Source organism: Nilaparvata lugens, chromosome 4, assembly GCF_014356525.2.
Source record: "Nilaparvata lugens isolate BPH chromosome 4, ASM1435652v1, whole genome shotgun sequence".
In the NCBI taxonomy this organism is placed as follows: Eukaryota; Metazoa; Arthropoda; class Insecta; order Hemiptera; family Delphacidae; genus Nilaparvata; species Nilaparvata lugens.
The window spans coordinates 1717749-1741385 of NC_052507.1; the positions used below are offsets into that span (position 1 = coordinate 1717749).

The 23637-nt window shown below is 35.0% G+C and overlaps 1 protein-coding gene across 3 annotated transcripts in view; it reads left to right on the plus strand.

The window, feature by feature from the left end:
* Positions 1–332: 332 nt before the first annotated feature.
* Positions 333–23637, plus strand: part of LOC111061166 (3'(2'),5'-bisphosphate nucleotidase 1) — a 30392-nt gene continuing 7087 nt past the window's right edge. Inside the window, exons 1-6 of one of the 3 annotated variants that reach the window (XM_039425506.1) lie at positions 333–451; positions 6694–6831; positions 10613–10687; positions 17069–17281; positions 18279–18327; positions 22954–23252. In XM_039425506.1, coding sequence (XP_039281440.1) covers positions 6712–6831; positions 10613–10687; positions 17069–17281; positions 18279–18327; positions 22954–23252 — 756 coding nt within the window. In that variant the 5' untranslated portion in view covers positions 333–451; positions 6694–6711. Of the gene's footprint in view, positions 452–546; positions 566–6693; positions 6832–10612; positions 10688–17068; positions 17282–18278; positions 18328–22953; positions 23253–23637 lie in introns of those variants that run through there. The other 2 variants (XM_039425507.1, XM_039425508.1) reach the window with 2 other exon arrangements.

Here is a 23637-nt window from a genome sequence, read left to right on the forward strand (position 1 = left end):
TTCATATAAGTATGTTAAGTTTTAAATCAGTTAGCCTACCTTTGATTTGTAACTTGAAGTCAGTTCAAATAATAATAAATAAATAAAATGTGAACGTACTGTAAGCATGTAAGCAATAAACAGTGTTAACATAACCTTTAAACCGAGAAGTGTAAAGCTTTTACAGAGTGGAAACGTGGAACGATCCTATCGTTCCACTCAAGTTTATCTTTGTTTACATTTTTGACTGTCGACAAGCTCTCCAGTCGAACAGTTTATACCCACCCAGTGGGGGGGGAACCCCAACTGTTCGATTAGTTTAGTTTTTTAGTTTTATTAGTTTTATTAGTTTTAGCGGTTTTAGTTTTTGCTTTTGTTTTGTGGTTCTCAAAATATTAAAGCCATTATCTGGTTAAGCTGTATGACCTTGCTTACATTTCCTTGTTGTTTTTCACTACTTAATTTACTTCAGGTAAGTAAAATGTTTGACTAAATCCATAGTTTAACAAGTTTCTAACAAATTATCTCATGATTATTGTCTATTGAAGTGTTATCATATTGAGAGCAAGCTTCCGGCATTCCATAGGTTAGGTTTTATCTTCAATTTTTCAGTACTTATGGCCCACTTTAAAGTTTACTTTGTTCTGTTTTCACCTAGACTTATTTGCTTTGGTGTTCAGTATCAGTAGCCTACCAGATAGCCATGTGAGTTATATTGTTTGCCTTGAAAACACAATTGCTCACAAAAGTTAAGTCAAAGGATAAGTCTAACCTTAAAACGTTATATTTTTGGCTAAAAGTTGCCGGATGATGTATCAAAATCTTTTGTGCTATAGTGAGGTCTAAGTTATAATGGCTGTGTTTGATTAGCAATTGCTATCCTTGTCTATCATTCAACAAAACAAATAGCGCTATGTCTTTCTCGCTTTTCACTGTTGCCAAATCGTCTTTTAACAATGTAGAATCAATAATTAATTAACAAAATATCTAATCTTAATTATGAAAATTTATTACGAAATTATTACAAAATATAATTTCTTGCTTGATAAAATATAATTTATTATTTTAAACAAGAATGAATAGTAGGCCTATATATATTACATCAATAAAGCTGTATCAGCTACCGTCTATAGAAGACATTGACAAGACAGAGGATCGGCAACGTTGTTCTCGTATCTTCCTCCACTGCCATTAGAACGTGGATCTCACTATAGAATTACAACTTGATACCTTCTCCAATATATTATCTCCTATTGGATAAGTAAAATGTTGTATTACTATCAACAATATCAGATTAGAAAGCAGCTCTACAAACGAATTAGCTCTTCAATAAAAACATCTAGAAGATTTTTTATCATGATTGAGATTTTTCCCATCAAGAAGATTTCAAACCAAGATGGAGATATATTTTTACTTTCCTTGCTCCATTACCATAGGTAAGGAAAGTATTGATTTCCAAAAAAAATGAAGGTACCCCAATTCCCAATTTTTTATATGTTTCATGGTCCCCTTAGTTTAAAAAAGTGGGTTTTGGGTATTATTGGTCTGGTATGTATGTGTGTCTGTGTACACGATATCTCATCTCCCAATTAACGGAATGACTTAAAATTTGGAACTTAAGGTCCTTACACTATAAGGATCCGACACGAACTATTTCAATCAAATACAATTTAAGATGGCGAAAATGTTGTCAAAAACAGGGGTTCTCGCGATTTTCTCGAAAACGGCCCAACGATTTTGATCAAATTTATACCGAAAATAGTCATTGATAAGATCTATCAACTTCCACAGTCCCATATCCGTAAAAATTTCAGGAACTCCGCCCCATCTATGCAAAGTTTTATTTTAGATTACCAATTGTCAGGCTTCAGATACAATTCAAACAAAAATTTTCAAGAGGAAAAGATTGAGCATAAAAATCTCTACAATTAATGTTCAGTAACATTTTCACCTAAAATCGAAAATAAGCTTGGAATTCGAGAAAATGTGATTATTCAATTGCAAACTGTTGGCAACTGTTGATTCTATTAAATCATTCACTTTGTAGAGATAGCAGACCTCGTGTGTCTCCAGCGTTATTGTCCTGTCACCAGCTAGCTCAAATCTTTGAATAGTAGACTTGAGATGTGCGTGAACACTAGCGTCAGGTGATCAATTTTCATAACTGCAAGGAAAGTTGTGTGAGTGCGCCACACCAGATTTTTTCAATCGTTATAAGGTTACCTAAGGTGTAGTTTTTTTTCAACTGTCAGCTTTCCTATGAATAACACGAAATGCTTCTTATTCAACACAATGATGCCAGTTAAAATGAATACAACCATCAAGTATATTGAATTATTGTGAACATTAATAATCTTCAAAGCCAAGGTAAACGGCTATAATCTCAAGGTCATCATCTATAATAATCAGTTAACTAACAAAGCTAATGATCCTGTATTTTAATCGGTCTATTTTATTGACGTGATTCAATGCTTAAGCAAACATTACCTCTATAGGGAGACTCACATTGTAATGGCAGTGTTTGACGTTTATAACGATTACTAGCCGTCAGGCTCGCTTCGCTCGCCATATCCATCTAGCCAGGGGGCTCCGCCCCCTGGACCCCCGACTGGATCATCCAAGAATGAGATCAGCAGGCTCGCTTCGCACGCCTGTATTTTTCATTTGAGCATTTTTATCATATGTTAGAGCAATCCAGTCGGGGGTCCAGACTAAACGTCTGGCTAAATGGATATGGCGAGCGAAGCGAGCCTGACGGCTAGTAATATAATATTCCCAGGATTGAAGTAGCAATGCCCAATCAATTTTTCCGCGATAAATGCATTTAAATCTTCAACTTGGTGCCAACCTAACAAAATCAACTCAACTTAATGCCAACCTGACAAAATTATTAATTTAGTTGCCAGTTAACAACTGTTTCGAAGAGGTACTCTATCTAGATTATAGTTCTATAGTAACATATGATATGGAAATTTCAATTATAATTAAGAGATTGGGAGAAGAAGAATATACATGCTAAAAGACGAACTTTAAACCCTTAAAAACAACCCTTAGAGTTAAAATATTGCCAAAAGATTTCTTAGTGCGCCTCTAAAGGGCCAACTGAACATACCTACCAAATTTGAACGTTTTTGGTCCGGTAGATTTTCAGTTATGCGAGCTGAAATGCATCGAATGTTTTTCTGTGTAATTTTATTATTGATTTAATTTATTGACCTTAATTGATTGTCAAATTGAATAAAAATGTTGTCCTTGGTTATAATATATAATGAGTAATAATTAGCGCGTTGTGCTTGGTTGCACCTCTGCTCACTATAGCAGCCACAGCAGTCACTGTTACCAACTTCATTTTGATTTTGCTGCACTGTTGCTCCATATAACCTACTAAGTATTTTGCGTTGCCATGTTGCAAATCTGGAGTGCAGAAAAATTTTTCCCGCACTAGAGCGGAAAAGTGATTCTTTGCGTTCTGTAATCAGTGCAGCAATGGCCACTTTTCAACGTAACTGTAGGAAAAGATAATAGTTTAGGGGAATAACATAATGACGATTGGCGGCAACATATTTGAAACTACGATCAGACTTCTGTATATGTGTGGATATAGTTGTCTTCAGAGTACTTTTTCCTTTGTGTAAATTGTGAAATTCGATGATTTTTTTTTAAAGTCGTCAAAACAGATGTTCTACAGATGAAATATATCGACTATGTGTTCTTTTTATGAACTGCTCTACCTACCTACCTCATGCACGAGAAGGAGGTTACAAAGTCCATTTCTCAAGGATGGGGTGGATCCCCCATTAGGTTTCCAGAAAGGAGACTCTTGCCAGTTGATAGAGCTGATAAATAACTATGCAGGGTATAACTTTGAAAAAAAATCGGTGGTCATTTTTAAGAAAATCGTGAAAAACATGGTTTTTAGTAATTATTCGCCATTTTTCTCAAGAATATTACGGAGCTCCTGCAATTTTTCCAGAATTGAGACTCATGTCAGTTGATAGGGCTTATAAATAGCTAACCATGGTATAAATTTGAAGAAAATCGTTAGAGCCGTTTTCGAGAAAACCGTGAAAACATGGTTTGCTGGTGATTATCCGCCATGTTTTTCAAGAATATTACGGAGCTCCTGCAATTTTCCCAGAAATGAGACTCATGTCAGTTGATAGGGCTTATAAATAGCTATCCATGGTATAAATTTGAAGAAAATCGTTAGAGCCGTTTTCGAGAAAACCGTGAAAAACATGGTTCTTTAGTAATTATCCGCCATCTTTTCCGTCATTTTGAATTGAATTTTATTGAATTTCTTATTGTCGGATCCTCATGGTATAAGGACCTTAAGTTTAAAATGTCAAGTCAATCGGTTGAATGGAGTTATCGTGTTCACAGACATACACACACACACACAGACCAACACCCAAAAATCATGTTTTTGGACTCAGGGGACCTTGAAAAGTATTGGAAATTGGGGTACCATAATTTTTTTCGGAAAGCAATACTTTCCTTACCTATGGTAATAGGGCAAGGAAAGTAAAAAGCAGTAATAATAGACAGTAGTCGACACTAATCAACCTGAGTTATCAAGAAATCAGCTTGAAATCTGGAACATAAACGACCTATACCATGAGATATCTACTCATGCTATCTTTCCTCTATGGTTAAACAAATACGATTGAAATTTACACAAAGTTACAGAAATATTTCATTCATTTCTGTGGAAATTTAAAATTGTTATGGAATAGAATAGAAATGTTATTTATTTATTCAATAATTCAGAATTACACAAATTACAGAAAAATAACACAGGCTTATAAACCCAAAATGGTTCCAATTCTAATTTTATACAACAGTCCAAATGTAGCTAGGTTATGTGTCACAACATTCTTTAATTACACAATCAATTTACAATTCAAAACACACAAAAATCATTTTTTGATTAAAAAAATACTTTTAAATTAAATTAATCACAATTAATTAGAAAATTCCAAACTTTGAAAAAACTAAGATACAAGAAGAAACTTAACATGATAATCAATATTGATGATTACAGAATAGTTATTTGTGCAACTAGTGCGCAAAGTGACAGTTTGCTGCACCGAAAGAAACGTTTACTTGAGAGTTTACGGAATGGTTTCTTGAGTGCAGCAGAGGAACTTTGCGCACGTATTTCACATTAAGTTTTTCCTACAGTTACCATTGAATATGAAAAGTGGGTAATTATGGGTAAAATTGCCTGAAATGCATCGAATGTTTTTCTGTGTAATTTTATTATTGATTTAATTTATTGACCTTAATTTATTGTCAAATTGAATAAAAATGTTGTCCTTGGTTATAATATATAATGAATAATAATTAGCGCGTTGTGCTTGGTTGCACCTCTGCTCACTATAGCAGCCACAGCAGTCACTGTTACCAACTTCATTTTGATTTTGCTGCACTGTTGCTCCATATAACCTACTAAGTATTTTGCGTTGCCATGTTGTAAATCTGGAGTGCAGAAAAATTTTTCCCGCACTAGAGCGGAAAAGTGATTCTTTGCGTTCTGTAATCAGTGCAGCAATGGCCACTTTTCAACGTAACTGTAGGAAAAATATATAACTTACTTTGTCTCAGTACATCCTGCATTTCTTCCTACCATCTTATAATATTATTATAGACTAGCAGTAACCCAAGCTGCGCAAGGGTCTATTTGAAAACTTGACGTAATGAAATCTTGAAGAATTGAAAATAGGCCTGTAACTATCCTCGGTTAATTGACCGAGCGAAGTGAGGTCTAAGATTCAAGTCGACGGTTTGGCATTTCTCTTAATGTTTAAATGTTTATATGTTGCGCATTTACGACGAAACGCGGTAATAGATTTTCATGAAATTTGACAGGTATGTTCCTTTTAAAATTGCCCGTCGACGTATATACAAGGTTTTTTTTGGGAATTTTGCATTTCAAGGATAACATAAAAGGAAAAAGGAGCCTCCTTCATACGCCAATATTAGAGTAAAAATCAGACTATAGAATAATTATTCATCATAAATCAGCTGTCTAGTGGACTATAATACTACCTGTTCAAAAACATCGAACATCTTGAAAATGTATCTTTCCATCAACGTTAGTAGACAGTTGACTATAATACTAACCGTTCAAAAACATCGAACATCTTGAAAATTTATCTTTCCATCAACGTTGTAGACAATTGCAGCCAGACCTGATAACAGCGCTTACACACACATTCCGGGACGACACGTCACGGTACGATAGAACAAAAAGCTCTATGTTTATTTAGGATTTTTTCTAGACATTTTGAATTGATAAATTATTTATTAATTTTTGAGAAAAAATAACAACAGGTCAATGTAACTAACTGTCAATTTCAATTTCAATTTATTGGAAAAAAAGATACATTGTAGTGAATGTAGTTAATCAGTATGGATGCGACAGGCACACTGCCCAAAACCGCACTCCACACAAAATAATAAAGAAGAATAAGAAAACAAAAACAACTTATACAGAAATAAAACAAACTTCAGAATTACATACTGTGCGCGAGGTCTACTGTTCACAGAACTACTAGTTAAGAATTTATATGAAAAATTTCAAGTTAATCAGTCCAGTGCTTCAGACGTGATGATGCGTCAAGCATAATTTTTCCTATACCGTACGTGTATAAGCCAGTTCTTACTTTATTATATTATAGATAATATTTCACATTTTTATTCTCTTTCCAGGTCTAAAACTTGGTGAAGATGGCTCAAAGTGCACCTCTGTTCATTCGTATGGTAGCCTCATCCATAGCAGCTGCCAATAAAGCTGGTCAGATTGTACGTGATGTCATGAAAAAAGGGGATTTAGGAATCATTGATAAGGTGAATAAATTATCACTGCTATTTTTAATGGTTGTTTGAGGTATTTTTATGAAATATGTGGGATCTGGTCCACTTTGTAGTAACTACCTTAGTGAGGTTCACGTTACAATGGCAGTGGAGAAAGATAGGTGAACGGCGTTGCGGATTCTCTGCCTTGTCTCTGCCTTCGATAGAGAATAGCTGATACCGGCATATCTAATGTAATATTAACTGTACATTACAGATGGAAATTACTGAGATATTGCAAATGCTAATGAATTAATTATTATTATTAAACGAAAATCCAAATTAAATGCTGTAAATCACCCCAAAGACTTCTGCTACAGTACTGCAAATATTGACAACAGGGTAAACAGCTAGATGGAAATTCGATGAGTGCTACTATTCAAAAATTGTTTGTCAGCCCGGGAATAAGAACCCAGTACCTCCTAATTGCCGATCAGGAATGCTTACCCTTACACCAAACTGACAATCTCTGGATAGCAGAGGTACTGGGTTCAATTCCCGGGCTGACAAATAATTTTTGAATAGTAGCGCTCATCGAATTTTCATCTAGCTGTTTACCCTGTTGTCAATATTTGCAGTAGCTAATGTCTTCGAGGTGATTTAATTGAGATTTAAGTTTAATAATAACTATTCATTAATTAGCAACGAATACAATTTCCAATTTATTTCCATCTGTAGAATAATTATCATCATATAGTTACCTATCCTGTCCATGTGTATAGACAATGTCCATCCAGAGAACAATGCTGGGTAGAGAGTTCAACTCAGGAAAATAGTCCTCTACCTCCAGTTCTGTGTAGGAGTGATTGTTGCGGTCCTCTTGGAAGATGTGCACTTTCACATCACTTCCCGATAACAGCCAGACTGTCTTCAACCGAAAAACAAAAATATTTTAGAAATCTACATCGAAGCTAAAGCATTTTCAATATAATAAGCTATAGTGAGGTCCACGTTATAACGGCAGTGTTTGATTGGCAATGGTATTACTATCCTTGTCTATCATCCAACAAAGCGGATAGCGCTAAATCCATATTGATAACAAATATTGTGTTTCTTTATACGGAAATGTTGTGTAGCTAGAAAAGGATAGCGTCATCTGCTTTGTGGAATGATAGACAAGTATAGCGACAGCATGTTAATCAAATACTACTATCATAACGTGGACCTTTTCATATCTGTACAGAAGGATGGCTGTTTTTACACATACCGATCTTTCACAACCGATGGCTGTTTACCCTTTTGTCAATATTTGCAGTAGCAGAAGTCTTCGGGGTGAATTACAGCATTTAATTTGGATTTTCGTTTAATAATAATAATAATTAACTGTACATTCTTGTTGAAAACAATGTATTATATTTTATAATATTTGTCAAGAAAAAATATTTTTCAATGATTTAATAATGCATTTTTCTTATTGAAATTAAATATTTTGTTGAATATATTTCTACATTGTTAAAGAATAATCTGGCAACGTTGTAGAGCTAGAAAAGGGTAGGGCTATCTGCTTTATGGAAAGCTAGACAAGGATAGCAACACCAATGTTAATCAAATACTGTCATTATAACGTGGACAAGTTTCAATAATATCATTTTTTACTGTGGATGATCCCCATATAAGCTTTCAGCTTGTGCGTGGGTGAGTTGATGAGATAAACAAACGTCCATGCTTAACGGCAGGATTCGAACCCGTGACCAGGTAGCGCTGAAGGGTGCAACGCCTTAGTCGTCTCGGATATCCTGGCTGACAATTATACATTTGAAGAAATTGTGAACAAATAGATATTAAATACACCGTGATTCAAAAACAATACCACAACTTTGAAAATTGATAACTCTGCAAAGAATAAACGGAGAGTGGAGCACTATCTGTCATCGATTTGAGGAAGCTCTGAAGTTTTTTTTAGTTCCTTATTTAGTCCCATTGGCACTCATCTGTCCGTGCCTACTTGAATGAAAACTATCCGAGGCATGAAGAATCCATTCTCTGAATCTCATGAATTAATCTCTTACCGGATTTGAAATGTTCTGCCCCAAAAATTCAAACTTCAGGCGCTCATATCTCAAAAAGTAATGATCGGAAAAAAATGTTTTCCTGAGAAAACTTTTTCATTTTGATAGCTTGATGATATGCAAATCGAAAAACTTTGAAAAATATCATGAGTAGAAAGTTTATTTTTAGCCTTTGCACAGCCTTAATTGAGAAAATTTATTATTTGATCATTGTAGAATATATTTTTTGACGAATAGAATATAATATTGATTATTATAAAAAAGAATTAAGAGTTGATATTACATCAGATATACCGGTATCAGGTATCCTCTACAGAAGTGAGTGACAAGGCAGAGAATCGGCAACGTTCTTCCTCTATCTTTCTCCACTTTCATTATAACGTGGACTTCATTATAGCAATTAGCAAGTTACGTACACCTAACTATATATCTATGTGACAGAGCTGAACTACTCTTAATATTCTAATAATAGGAAATATATGAAATCACTCCAGTTATATGGGCTACTTTGTTCAAATTAATAGAAACAATATAAAAACTTGTAGTGCCCTTTATTATGAAAAATCTATCTTTGTTATTCAGTAGATTTTTCAAAATTTCTAATAGATAGAACTCTGATAGCCTTCTGAATAGAATTATGATATTCTTCATATTCTGATATAAGGAGATTCATCCATGTTCTACAGTATAATATCGAGGCACCGAGTTATTTATTTATTTATTGACTTTTGATAAACCGAACACAATTCTTTAAAATGATTGAGGAAGTACTAACAGGCACAGCCCAAAACTGTTTCTTTCCTGAATTTCGATTTATACACTATAAATAGTCCAGAAAGTAGGTTATGTTCCATAAAAGATAAAATTTCTGGCTGATTGATTATGATTACACAGCTGGAAATAATTCTGTCTCTCTCCCACACAGGCACACGCATCTTCTGTTATCGAGAGACGACGAAATTATCATCTGTTTTCCAAGGATGAATAATTATCCTTTTAAAGTCGTTCAGCGAGTTTTCCAAAGAATGAGACCTAGTGCAATCGAATCTTTATATCATAAACCTACTATGTTCCGAATTTCGTAAAAATCGTTAGAGCCGTTTTCGAGATCCGTAAAACATAAATAACAAGATATAAACATAGCCAGATATAAAAATAACCAGATATAAAAATAACCAGTTATAAAAATAACCAGTTATAACAATAACCAGATATAAAAATAACCAGATATATAAATACAGAAATTGCTCGCTTAATATAATAGGATTTGTGACAGAGCTGAACTACTCTTTATATTCTGATAATATGAAATTTGTCTTTGTTACACAGTAGATTTTTCAAAATTTCTAATAGATAGAATTCTGATTTTCTTTTTATTCTGATATTAGGAAATTTATCTATGTTATTCAGTAGATGTTTTTAAATTTCTAATAGATAGAATAGATACTCTGATATTAGGAAATTTATCTATGTTATTCAGTAGATTTTTTTGAATTTCTAATCGATAGAATTCTGATATTCTTTATTTTCTGATATACTCTGAAAGACTAGAACTGTGATAGACTTCTGAATAGAATTATGATATTCTTTATATTCTGATATTAGGAAATTCATCTATGTTATTCAGTAGATTTTTTAAAATTTCTAATAAATAGAATTCTGATTTTCTTTATATTCTGGTATTAGGAAATTTATCTATGTTATTCAGTAGATTTTTCAAATATTCTAATAGATTGTAACTTCTTTCATATTGGTAATTGCCGAAGTATTCGAACTCCCCTCCAAGCTATCTGAGACTAATGCTGTTGAGAATCGGCTCACAATTGAATTTCCCTTTCCAGGTGAGCGATCATCAGTGTATTGTGTGCCGTAAGGGAATTTTTAGACATTTTTGGTTTGCTATGTTGGTAAAATAAAAGGGTACGTCATAACTCTTTTTTATTGTTCAATATTTTCGGTATCCCTAAAAGAAGAATGATTATATGAGGAGATATATACTCTAATAGCCGTCAGGCTCGCTTCGCTCGCCATATCCGTCTAGCCACGGGGCTCCGCCCCCTGGACCCCCAACTGGATCGTCCAAAAATGAGATCAGCGGGTTCGCTTCACTCGCCAGCATTTTTCATTTGAGCATGCTTCATTCCATCAGAAAGTCAAAGTACTGAGAAAACACAGAAAAACTGAGAAAATCGTTAATTTTGGGCTTATCTTTGGCGTTATTTCAAATTCATTCTAACATAACATTATTACACCCCAGCTGAGCTTCTGTACTAAATTTGAACAATTTCTGTTCATTTGTTCTCGATAAATCTGAGAAAAAGCAAAAAAACGCTAATTTTGGGTGTATCTTTGACGTTATTGCAAATGCCTTCTAACATAACACTATTACACCCCAGCTGAGCTTCTGTACTAAATTTGAACATTTTCTGTTCATTTGTTCTCGATAAAGCTGAGAAAACGCTAAAAAACGCAGATTTTGGGCGTATCTTTGGATTTTTTTCCAAATCCGTTCTTAGTGCGCCTCTAAAGGGCTAACTGAACATACCTACCAAATTTGAACGTTTTTGGTCCGATAGATGTTTGGTTCTGCGAGTGAGTGAGTCAGTGATTGAGTGCCATTTCGCTTTTATATATATATATATATATATATATATATATATATATATATATATATATATATATATATATAAGAGTAAGACTTGTTAAATGAGTAACTTGCATGTGTGTGTATTGCCAGTGGAAAGTATAGGACTAATACAGGGTTGCCACCTTATCTTCACCATATTCTTCCTATAGTAGATAGCATGATTCAAGTCACCCCGGTATATCTGACTTGTTTATTCTTCTTAATAATGATTTATCATATTTTATTCTACAACTAGTAGTTCGGTGAACAGTAGACCTCACGCAGTTTTCTCATCCACAAGTATCCGATGTCACCAGTTCTAGTTGATTCAGTTGAATCACACTTCACAGTTGAATCATAATTTACTCTTAAAAACTGTTATTTGCTTTCTCCAAGATCAAGATAAGATAAGATAAGATCTTTATTCGTCACATTTGTTTGCATAAATACAATATTTATTAAGCCATGACATGTCAATAATAAGAATACAATAAAACAATTACAAACATTACAATCATAACACATAGAAACACGTCAAAAACTATGAAAAGTTTCATAATAGGAATAATCAAAAACTCACCTAGTTAATAAACTCAGTTCATTTGTATTTGTATCCCATATGATGATTTATCCAGTTTTGTGATAATCTTTCCATCTGATACAAATATTTCTCAACTATTTTAAAATTAATTTTTCCAATCAAGAATATTATAATTTCTTTGGCATTATTCAGTTCATTTAATCATTTTTTATTTCATTTTCAATCACCTATTAAATTTGTTTTTCAAATGTGAGAATATTGATACTGATGGGCACACATCATAAAAAATATTGTAACCCTACCTTATAAAAATGCACACGGCCAGACATCTGTGTAATGCATGCAATGAATAGTCCTCTTATCAGCTGATTGATTATAAATAATTATATAGTGTGATTATCCTATATTCAAAGTAGATGATATAGGTTGACTGGGGTAATTGTGAATTCGGGGTAATTGTAAACGCTAGGGAAATTTCATGTTCTAAAGCAGTAAGGTTGGCAACACTAGCATCAAACCATGCTTTCATCTTCCCTCCATAACCTCTGTCTTTCTCTGGACTCCAGACCTGTCTTTTAGGTTATAGTTTGCAGCTCAACTTTTCATCTTACAAAAATTGTGAATACCAGTTTTGCAGACGTCTGAAGTCAGTCTAACTTCTTTCAGAAAGGTAAGATTTTTTCAAGTGTCTACAATATTAGAGAAATACTAGTGCAATTAAGTTGTAGATTCACTTCATTCTCGTGTGAATACTCAAAAGGGTGGATGAGCTCAAGGCCATTCACAATTACCCCACAAAAATATCACTTAGGGGTAATTGTGAATCCAGTTTTGGGGTAATTGTGAACGATTTAAATAAGTATTTTTTAACAATTTAATTTATTTATCATTGAGAGTAGCAGATTACAAACCCTACTAAAACTATTTTTTTTTTAGTTTTCCATAGCCCTGCTGAAATGTACTAGCCTAGTTATGCCATTCAGGTATTTTTTTATTCCTATGTATTGTTTGTGGCAATCGTTTTAGTAATAAATTATTAAAATCAGTTGCCTACAGCTTCTCTTTTTTTGGTTCATAACTGATCAGTGATATTATTTTTTCACAGATAGGCTACTAGCTACATTTTTCCAAAGTAAATTCTAAACAAATATTTTAATTTTCAGATGCCGAGAACTTATGTAAAGAAAAAACCTGGGCCAAGCTACACTGCAGAAGATGTCTTGAGAGCTGTTCGAGACGTGGAAAATAAAAACTGCACCTACAATGAAGCACAGGAAAGATATGGTGTTCCCAAAAGTGTCATATTCAACAGAATTAAAGGTAGGAGGAATTCCCTGGATAAAATAGGAGCAGGTCGGCCAACCGTTCTTTCTGCACAAGAAGAACATGATCTGGTAAACTGCATCAAGGCAAGAGCCCGTATGGCTGTGATAAACAGGATATTGTAAACATAGTGGCACAATATATTAAAGTAAATGACATTAAATCACCTTTCAAAGACGGAGTACCAGGAAATGATTGGTACTATGGGTTTTTACATCGCCACCCAAGTTTGTCTTTTAAAAAACCGGAACTCTTGCAGAAAAATAGGAAAGATGCTAGAAAACCTGATGTAATTTATGATTTCTACTCAGAATTGAATGAAACTGTTAATAAGTGTGGAATTACCACACAAGAACAGTCATGTTTCATTTTTAATTGTGATGAGAGTGGTTTCAACACCGATCCAATGAGAGTAAGAGCCATTGGGGAAAGAGGCACTCCTCTTACAAGGGTTGTAGGTGGATCAGGGAGAGAGTCTATCACGGTATTAGCTACAGTGTCAGCTGATGGGGGATATTTGCCCCCATTCATCGTGTACAAAGGTGTCTCTGTCCAGGCTAGGTGGGTTTCCCCCAATCCATATCCTGGAACTTTATACTCAGCCTCAAGCAATGGGTGGATGGAGGAACCTCAGTTCTTTGAATGGTTTTGCAATGGGTTTGTGCACCATGTTACAAGCCTGAGGGTCAGTAAAAACTGCCCTGATCAGAAAGCCATTTTGCTGTATGATGGTCATGCAAGTCATATTAGTTATAGAATAATCAAAACGGCAATGGAAAACAAAATCGAACTCATAAAGATGCCAAGTCATCTTACAGATAAAATACAGCCACTGGATAAATGTGTTTTTGGGCCGGTAAAAAACTGTTGGGAAAAAAATTAATTAGTTTTGGGAAAAAACAGATTGAGAAGCAAGGGAACTGTCGAATTTCTAAGTCAGAATTTGCCACCCTTATTGGTGAAGTGTGGAAAGAAGCAATGATAAGTAAAAACATTGTTTCAGGCTTTACCTCTACTGGATTATTTCCAGTCAATGCTTGTAAATTCCCTTTAACCCCCAGGATCTTGCAAATTACAAAAGAAGCAGAGCCTTAGTTCCCATGCAGCCCAATCAGAGTATTTAACCAACCCCTACCAATCAGGATTTAACTCCTGTCCAAGAACATATTGTGGACAGGCCTACTGAAACAAATATACCTAATGTGTTGGAAACCCCGAAAAAGACACCACAACAAAATAAAAGAGTTACTCCTAACACACCTACAGGCATAATAGAAATATTTACAACATCTATGATCAAAACCAAATCGGATTGCTGAACAAACTCATGCAAATCCTTTAGTAAAAAAAGATCGTAAAATCCCAAGGTTGAAACCTGAACGTTATGGGGAAGTTCTGACGACAGAGGAGGTACTTGCTAAAGTTAAAGAAACCGAAGATAAAAAGGAACTTGAGAATAAAATCAAGGAAGAAAAGAAGCTCCAAAAAATTAAAAATAAAGGTGAAACGAAAAAACAAAATTTGAAAAGAAAACTTGATTTTGATAGCAAAAATCAGAAGTCAAAGAAAAAGGAAGATGAAATAATTAAAGATTTCAGACGATGACCTTGAGGCTCTAAAAATATCAGTTATGAGAGAGAACACTATTGAAGTGGAATATGAAGAGCCAAGTTGGATAAAATTGACACCGGGAACATTTATTTTGGTAGATTTTATTGGAGGTTCCAGGAATACAACCCACTACAAGTATGTATGCTGTATTCAAGATAAAGATGATGATGATGGAGAGATACGCGTTGCAGGGTACAGGAGGTTTGATGAAATATCTACTCAGTTTATTGTCAAGGACAATGATGTCAGTATCAATAATTTTGATCAAATTTTAGCTATTCTACCTGAACCTGTCTTTAAAGAGGTTGATAGAAAAGTTGTCTTTGAATTTAAGGGGTGTGTATCAGTTTATGAAAAGTAAAAGACTCTGTAACTGAAATTAATAGTAATGTGTAAGGGTTTAAGTCACTGATAATATTATGTTCAACTTTGAATTTAAATTTAGGCTAAGGGGTGTGTATCAGTTCATGAAAAGTAAAAGACTGTAACTGAAATAAATAGTAACTTAATGTGTAATGGTTTAAATTATTTTTTAAGTCTTAGATTCTTTGTGACAATGTGAATAGTCACTGATGATTATGTTTAACTTTGAATTTGAATTTAGGCTAAAGGAGTGTGTATCAGTTTATGAAAAGTAAAAGACTGTAACTGAAATAAATAGGTAGTAATGTGTAAGGGTTTAAAGGATTTTTTAAGTCTTAGTTTCTTTGTAACAATGTGAATAGTCACTGATAATATATATGTTTAACTTTGAGCAACTTCCTCATGATGGTGTGAACTCTTTTTATATGGCTTAATAAAATTAATTTAACTCATATTGTAGTTTTAATCAATTTTCCAACCATTTAATGGTTTTGGGGTAATTGTGAACACCTGCTTTGGGGTAATTGTGAACATTGTTTCAGCTGATAAATGTTTATGACTATCAATAGAAAGTGGTTTGAGATGTATTTCCTCAAAATCTGGATTGTGGGTCAAAATTAAAAAAAAGATATTTGTTCACAATTACCCTAACGGTGTTGGGGTAATTGGAAATGCATGGGGTAATTGTAAATTGCATTTATTTACCTCTAAAAAATATAGATTTTAGTTTGTTTTGCATGTAAAATGATGATTAGGGGTTAAATATTACCTAAACAATCATTCAAGTTTGCCCCATTACAAAACACAGTCAACACAAATATTTATACCTGAAACTTACGAAAAGCGTTCACAATTACCCCAGTCAACCCTAGTATATATAGTGATATCAGAGTATGGAGGAATTCCTTTTCTTTCCATATTATCCTTAAAATGCAAAATTTCAAATAACCGTGTGTATATACATCGACGCGCAGTTGAAAAATGAATATTCCTGCCAAATCTCATCGAATTCTATCAACGCGTTTGGCCGTAATCGCGTTTTATACAGACAGACAAAAGCAAATCGAGTTGAAACATAGACCTCACTATGTTCGGTCAATTATATATTTTTTCTTTTATCATCTCATTGATTTTCACTCATCCTTTTCCCCTGACACACGCACAAGCCTTGATATTTTGTTTCGAATCACATTTCTCAACAACGAATTCATGTTCTCAACGATATATTATTTACTTGAATATTTGAAGAGACTTGAGATATTGTCAAAAAATTCGCTTTATTAAGTAAAGTAAAATATTTAAGTGGAAAAAGTGGATTTTTTGACAATATCTCAACTTTCTTCAATTATGGAAAAGTTCCACAACATAAATATTCACTCTACAAACTTCATCAAATAATATATTCTACAAATGGAAATAAATTAAAAGTTGCATTTTTGTTCAAATGCTAATTAATAAATAATTTTCCCGGGCTGACAAATAATTGTTGTATAGAAGCGCTCATCGAATTCCCATCTAGCTGTTTACCCTGTTGTCAATATTTGCAGTAGCAAAAGTCTTCGGGGTTTAATTGGGATTATTAAATAATATATTGTTTTTCATTTAAGATAATATCACTGTTGACAATGAATCCCATAATGTGATCGAAAGCACGCTCCAGTCAGTATATTGTATATTTACTGTATAATATTGTATATTTTTCACAATTAATATAGTCATCTTAGTGTGAAATCTTGATGGGAAATTATTTGCTGACAGGGAAAAAACGACCTGCAAACCGAAGGTGACCGGTCGGCACAGCGCTGCATCATTGCGTCTCTCTCGCACCAGTTTCCCGGCGTCACCATAATCGGAGAGGAGGAGGACACCTCCTCATGTCCTGTGCCGGCTGACTGGGTGGTCACCACCTCTGATGAGGAGGTGCTCGGCATTGAGTGTCCCAAGGAGTACCAGGATGCTACCGTCAAAGATGTGAGTAACTGCAGATGGAAATTTCTGAGATATTGGGCCATATGAATAAAGTTGAGCATTGGCTTATACTTCTAAAATATGGAGCATATGCTTCATAAACGTGAGCAAAACCTTTTGCTCATGCTCATCAAAAAAATAGTTTGATCATTTGCTCAAAAGTGAAAGCTTTTGCTCAAAATTGTATGAATAAAATAGAGCATTTGCTCAACTTTTGAAGCAAATGCTTCAGAAAAGGTGAGTCTACTCTAGAGCAGCTTTTCACCTTCTGCTCATAGTAAAATGGCTCAACTAATTCGTGTGAATAAGAGGAAACTATACCAGATACGATCACAACCAATAGTTGAAAACTATAAAACTCTTTTTAGATTCAACCATGATATATATATCACCATTATTCCTACAAAAGAATAAATACAAAAGATAGTCATCACGAAATAGTAAATAGGCATTTGAGAAGATGAGAGTGCAGACGATTATAAGAAGGCTTTTGAGATTATAAGATTATGCTGAAGATTATTATAGAGATGACGGCACAGTATATGAAGGACTATCAAAGTCACATAGCTTCATGTTGCCTAGTTATAGCATACAGAAATACTCCTTGTTCATTGCAACTGAAGAGAAAAGATAGCATAAGAAGATATCCTATGATATAGTTCTTTATGTTCCAAATTTCTAGCCGGACCGTCATCTGTTCGTTGTCTGTTGCGCTGTCATAAAGTCGTCCGACTTTACGCTGCATAACAGGGGTGTCCCAACCTCAAATCAATAGTGAGGTCCACGTTATAATGGTGAATTTGATCAACATTGGTGTTGATATCCTTGTCTATTATTAGACAAAGCAGATGGCGTTATCTCACTATGACTATAGAAAAAAGATAGACTGAAAAGGTATTCCTTTGTATTGCACAAATTGGATATTCATTCAAGATCAATATAGAATTATAAAATTGTAAATTTGAAATTAGTAGAATGATAAAAATTATTTTTATTTCAGATTGTAGTTTGGGTGGATCCTTTGGACGGCACAGCTGAATACACACAAGGTTGGTGAAATGTTTTACATTACATATTATTACTTTAGGGTAACCGTCCACTGGAACCGTATTCAACCGATCCGTTCGGCCGTTGGATCGGACGAATATGGTCGTCCATTGGAACCGTTTACGTCAGTCTAGTTGCCATTTATTGAATTAACTACTATCATAGCCACCAAAATTTTTCATAAACAATGGTTATATTGAGATTTTGAAAATTGAAAAAACAAATATCCACTAATTTAGTTATTCATTACAATAATCATACCTTCACATACTATTTGTTCAGCAATCTTTGTCCACAGATTCCTTTGAACATCACGACGATGATATCTTTTGTCTCGCATATCCCACAATAGAACATGCTCTTGTACCAAACCTATCATCTTTTCATTGTCCACAGTTACAACTGTGTAAAACAGTACAACTTCAAAAAACAAAAACATAGAAGACTGTGAAACAATTTCAGGTCAGGAACACTTTTGTTGTCTCTGCTTGACTAGTTAGTTCAGCCGGATAGAGCCGGAAAATCCCATTCAATTCGGATCCAAAAATTGATCGGCCGAAGACGGAACCTGTTGAACCTGTTGAAATGGACGAGCACCTATTCCTTTCTTTGTTGGGGGATCGTTCGGACGAAATCGGCGATAGTTTTCGGCCGATGCTAGTGCGGACGAAATCGGTTCCAGTGGACGGCCCACCTTATGGTAACTGGCAAGGCTCGGATGAATAATATATTGCAAAACACAAGTACCAACTCACTAATACTATAAACCCTTAGTAATCTCCTTTTACATCAGCATCAACACAATTGCCCATATGAATAAAACCAGAGCAAATGCTCATGAGCAAGAGCATGGAGCATAAGGTTTTGCTCATGAGAAAAGGTATAAGCAAAAGCATTTGCTCATTTTTATATGAATAAGCTTTACCTTATACTCTTACCTTATGATCCTGAACTCTGGAGCAAATGTTCACGTATTTTAAAGATTTTTCATCAGCTGATTCGCTTTTGTAGCCTTACTGTGTTTTTATAGCTCACGGAAGCGCTAAATATGCAAACAGGGAGCACCGCTTGTGTTTGCGTCGTCTGCTCTGTTTTCTATTAATTTATGAATAGAGTTTTAGGTTAGTTGAGTTTAGAATTTTGAAATAATAGCGTAAAATATTTCATCTCTATAATAAACTGCAGCATAATTCTTATAATATCAATAGCCTTCTTATAATCGTCTACACTCTCATCTTCTTAAATGCCTATTTCCTATTTTGTGAGAGCTATCTTTATATCAGGTAGCTCAGGTGATATATATCATGGTTGAATCTAAAAAGAGCTCTATAGTTCTCAACTATTGGTTGTGATCGTATCTGGTATATTTTCCTCTTCTTCATACGAATTAGTTGAGCCATTTTACTATGAGCAAAAGGTGATAAGCTGCTCTAGACTAGATTCACCTGTTTTGAAGCATTTGCTTCAAAAGTTGAGCAAATGCTCTAGTTTATTCATACAGTTTTGAGTATAAGCTTTTACTCTTGAGCAAATGCTCAAACTATTTTTTTGATGAGCATGAGCAAAAGGTTTTGCTCACGTTTATTCATAGAAAATGAAGCAAATTCTCCATATTTTAGAAGTATAAGCAAATGCTCAACTTTATTCATATGGCCCATTAGTTGAGCAACTGATTTGTAAAGCATTAGTAGCATGTAATTTCACATGTAGCACTAATTTCACCAGATACATTCGCCGAGACAAGAGGTTTTGGTATTGTTTTGTTGATTCTTTTTAATACAATGATCAATTCTATCTCAAGCTTCGGGGTTCCAGTATGCCATTCTTTGGTTCAGAGCCAAGCTGTGGCATAAGCAAAACAACAGCCTTCCATACAATAAGTAAATGGTCCAGCGACTTACATCACCAGCAATGGCAAGGTCACCCTGGCCAAGAACTTGGCAAAAGGCTGCTAGCAGACGCAAGCTCTTACTTCACCAGCTGGCTGGTGAGTCTGAGTAGAGACACTACCTCCGTAAACAAAACCGTAGTGCATTCGTGTGACGTCAGCACAGGTAGGGCTCCTACACCAATAAAAACACTAGCTGATATAGATCAGCTGAAATCAACGAATTTTTATTGGTGTAGGAGCCCTACCTGTGCTGACGTCACATGAATGTACTACAGCTTTGTTCACGGAGGTAGTGGTAGAGGTCAGGTCAGGTCAGTTGGTTGTCCTGATAACTGGATACGGTCACTTCAGAAAACATCTCCACATAATTGTACTCAGAAATGAAAGTCAGATGTGTAGGCTTTGTAATCAGTCTGAAGAGACTGCCAAGTATATCATACTGGATTGCGAAAGTCTTGGAGCTAGAAGAAGGACTCTGTTTGGCTGCAAGCAACCAGGTGATGAATGGGATGTTAGTATAGGGAAAACTCCTGGTTCCTGTAAAGGACACAGGGATTGGTTTGCCTAACTAACATACTTTGGGGCACACAATAAGCTTCGGTTGACGTGTGAGGTTCTTTGAACCTTTGGATCCTTGAATCCGTCCCTTCAAAAACATAAGCATAAGAGCTAGTTTTACTTTTTCTGGTGGAAATTTTCATTTTCATTATTAAATGGTTCATACTGTGTATTAGAATAGTTCATTCTTACTATACTATGGAAATAAATTTGATTTGATTTTTTTTTTAAGAGAATCTAAGCTTTCTTACTAGTAGTTCTGTGAACAGTAGACCTCGAGCAGTTAGAAACTACAGCCTCAATCAGAGTGAATTATGTCCTGTCCTGACGTTTCGGCGAGATATATCGGTGTGTAAACAACTTATGGCTGTTTCAAATGTTGTATAAAATGTTTCAAAATAAAATTATTATTGTATCAATAATATTTTTTTTGTAAACAACTATGCTTCTACAGTATCATCAAAAGCTTACCAAGTTGAAAGCAGTATGCTACTTCAAGTTATCAATTGCATGCCTCACTGCATGCAATTAATAGTCCACACAACAGCTGTTTTTTTCACTAAGTTACATTGAGATATTGATTGAATGCGTCATTGCATGCAATTTATAATCCACTCGACAGCTTTATGATGAATAAAATTCTATAGTCTGATTTTTACTCTAATATTGACGTATGAAGGAGGCTCCTTTCTTCTTTTATACTAGTAGTTCTGTGAACAGTAGACCTCGCGCTCAGTGAGTTACATTGACCTGTTGTTATGTTTTCTCAAAAATTAATAAATAATTTATCAATTAAAAATGTCTAGAAAAAATCCTAAATAAACATAGAGCTTTCTGTCCTATATCGTACCGTGACGTGTCGTCCCGGAATGTGAGTGTGAGCGCTGTTAACAGGTCTGGCTGCAACTGTCTACAACGTTGATGGAAAGATAAAATTTTCAAGATGTTCGATGTTTTTGAACGGGTAGTATTATAGTCCACTAGACAGCTGATTTATGATGAATAATTCTATAGTCTGATTTTTTACGGTAATATTGGCGTATGAAGGAGTCTCCTTTTTCTTTTCATATTATCCTTGAAATGCAAAATTTCCAAAAACCTTGTATATACGTCGACGCGCAATTTAAAAAGGAACATACCTGTTAAATTTCATGAAAATCTATTACCACGTTTCGCCGTAAATGCGCAACATAAAAACATATAAATATTTAAACAGAGTAAATTTCAGTCGTATTCGTTTGACCATAGAGAAAAGATAGCATGAGTAGATATATCATGGTATAGGTCGTTTATGTTCCAGATTTCAAGCTGATTTCTTGTTAACTCAGGTTGATTAGTGTCGACTACTGTCTATTACTGCTTTTTACTTTCCTTGCCCTATTACCATAGGTAAGGAAAGTATTGCTTTCCGAAAAAAATTATGGTACCCGAATTTCCAAATTTCTATACTTTTCAAGGTCCCGTGAGTCCAAGAAAGTGGTTTTTGGGTATTGGTCTGTATGTGTGTGTGTGTGTGTGTGTATGAGTGTATGAGCGTCTGTGTGCACGATATCTCATCTCCCAATTAACGGAATGACTTGAAATTTTAAAACATTAAGAGAAATGCCAAACCGTCGACTTGAATCTTAGACCTCACTTCGCTCGGTCAATTATCCTTGAAATGCAAAATTTCCAAAATCCTTGTATATACGTCGACGCGCAATTTAAAAAGAAATATACCTGTCAAATTCCATGAAAATCTATTACTGCGTTTCGCTGTAAAAGCGCAACATATAAACATAAAGATAAATGCAAAACCGTCGACTTGAATCTTAAGGTGCGTACAGACTGTCGCTCTGCTCCGCAACCGAACGTCACTCGAGCAGAGCGATTGATGATCGACCGGCGAGCATTAGTGGTTCGACCGGGGAACGCGAGAAGATCTAACATCTTCTGTAACGTTCATGATGGGTGCGTGGGCGGTGCGACTGTGGTTCGATGGTGGTACGAGGGCGGTACGAGGGAGGAGCGTGCTCGGTGCGGGTTGGAAGCACGAATATGTGTACGCAGCTTTAGACCTCACTTCGCTTGGTCAATAATAGAGATTCACAGATTTAGTTTTCACAGATTATAGGATGAAAATTTTAATCTGTATGTAACCAATCTTTTTAAGATCCTAACCCTAATCCTAATTTTTCAGGTTTCCTAGACCACGTGACCATTCTGATCGGCATTGCCGTTCGCAACCGAGCCGTTGGCGGGGTGATACACCAGCCGTTCTACAGCAGTGGGACACAGAGTGGGACAGATAGTGGGACACTGGGCAGGACACTGTGGGGCATAGTGGGAGCGGGTGTGGGTGGCTTTCAGCCGGCATACGTGGAGGGGGACCGACGGGTGATCACTACGACCAGGTCGCACCTCACCCCGACCGTGCAGGCGGCTGTTGATGCTATGAAGCCGGATGAGGTGTTGAAAGTGGGTGGCGCGGGGCATAAGGTCAGTTCACTAAATAATTAATTGTAAATTTATTTATTTATATATATTCAATTATTCAGAATTACACAACTTTCAGAAAAGTAAGGAAATATATCTTCTCACTTATGCCCCTATTGCAGAGTCGTCACATAAAGTTAAAAATAAAATCAGGCATTTAACTTATTTATGAAGCCATAACTCGACTTTTCGTTGCACAGATGTCAAAGTAAACTATAGCTCTCATAAAACTAAAAATCTGGTGTGGTACACTCACACAACTTTCCTTGCTCATATTTGAAACTACGATCAGGCTTTTGTATATGTGTATATATAATTGTTTTCAGAGTAGTTTTTCTTTTGTGTAAACTGTGAAATTCGATGATTTTCATTTTTTTTAAGTCGTCAA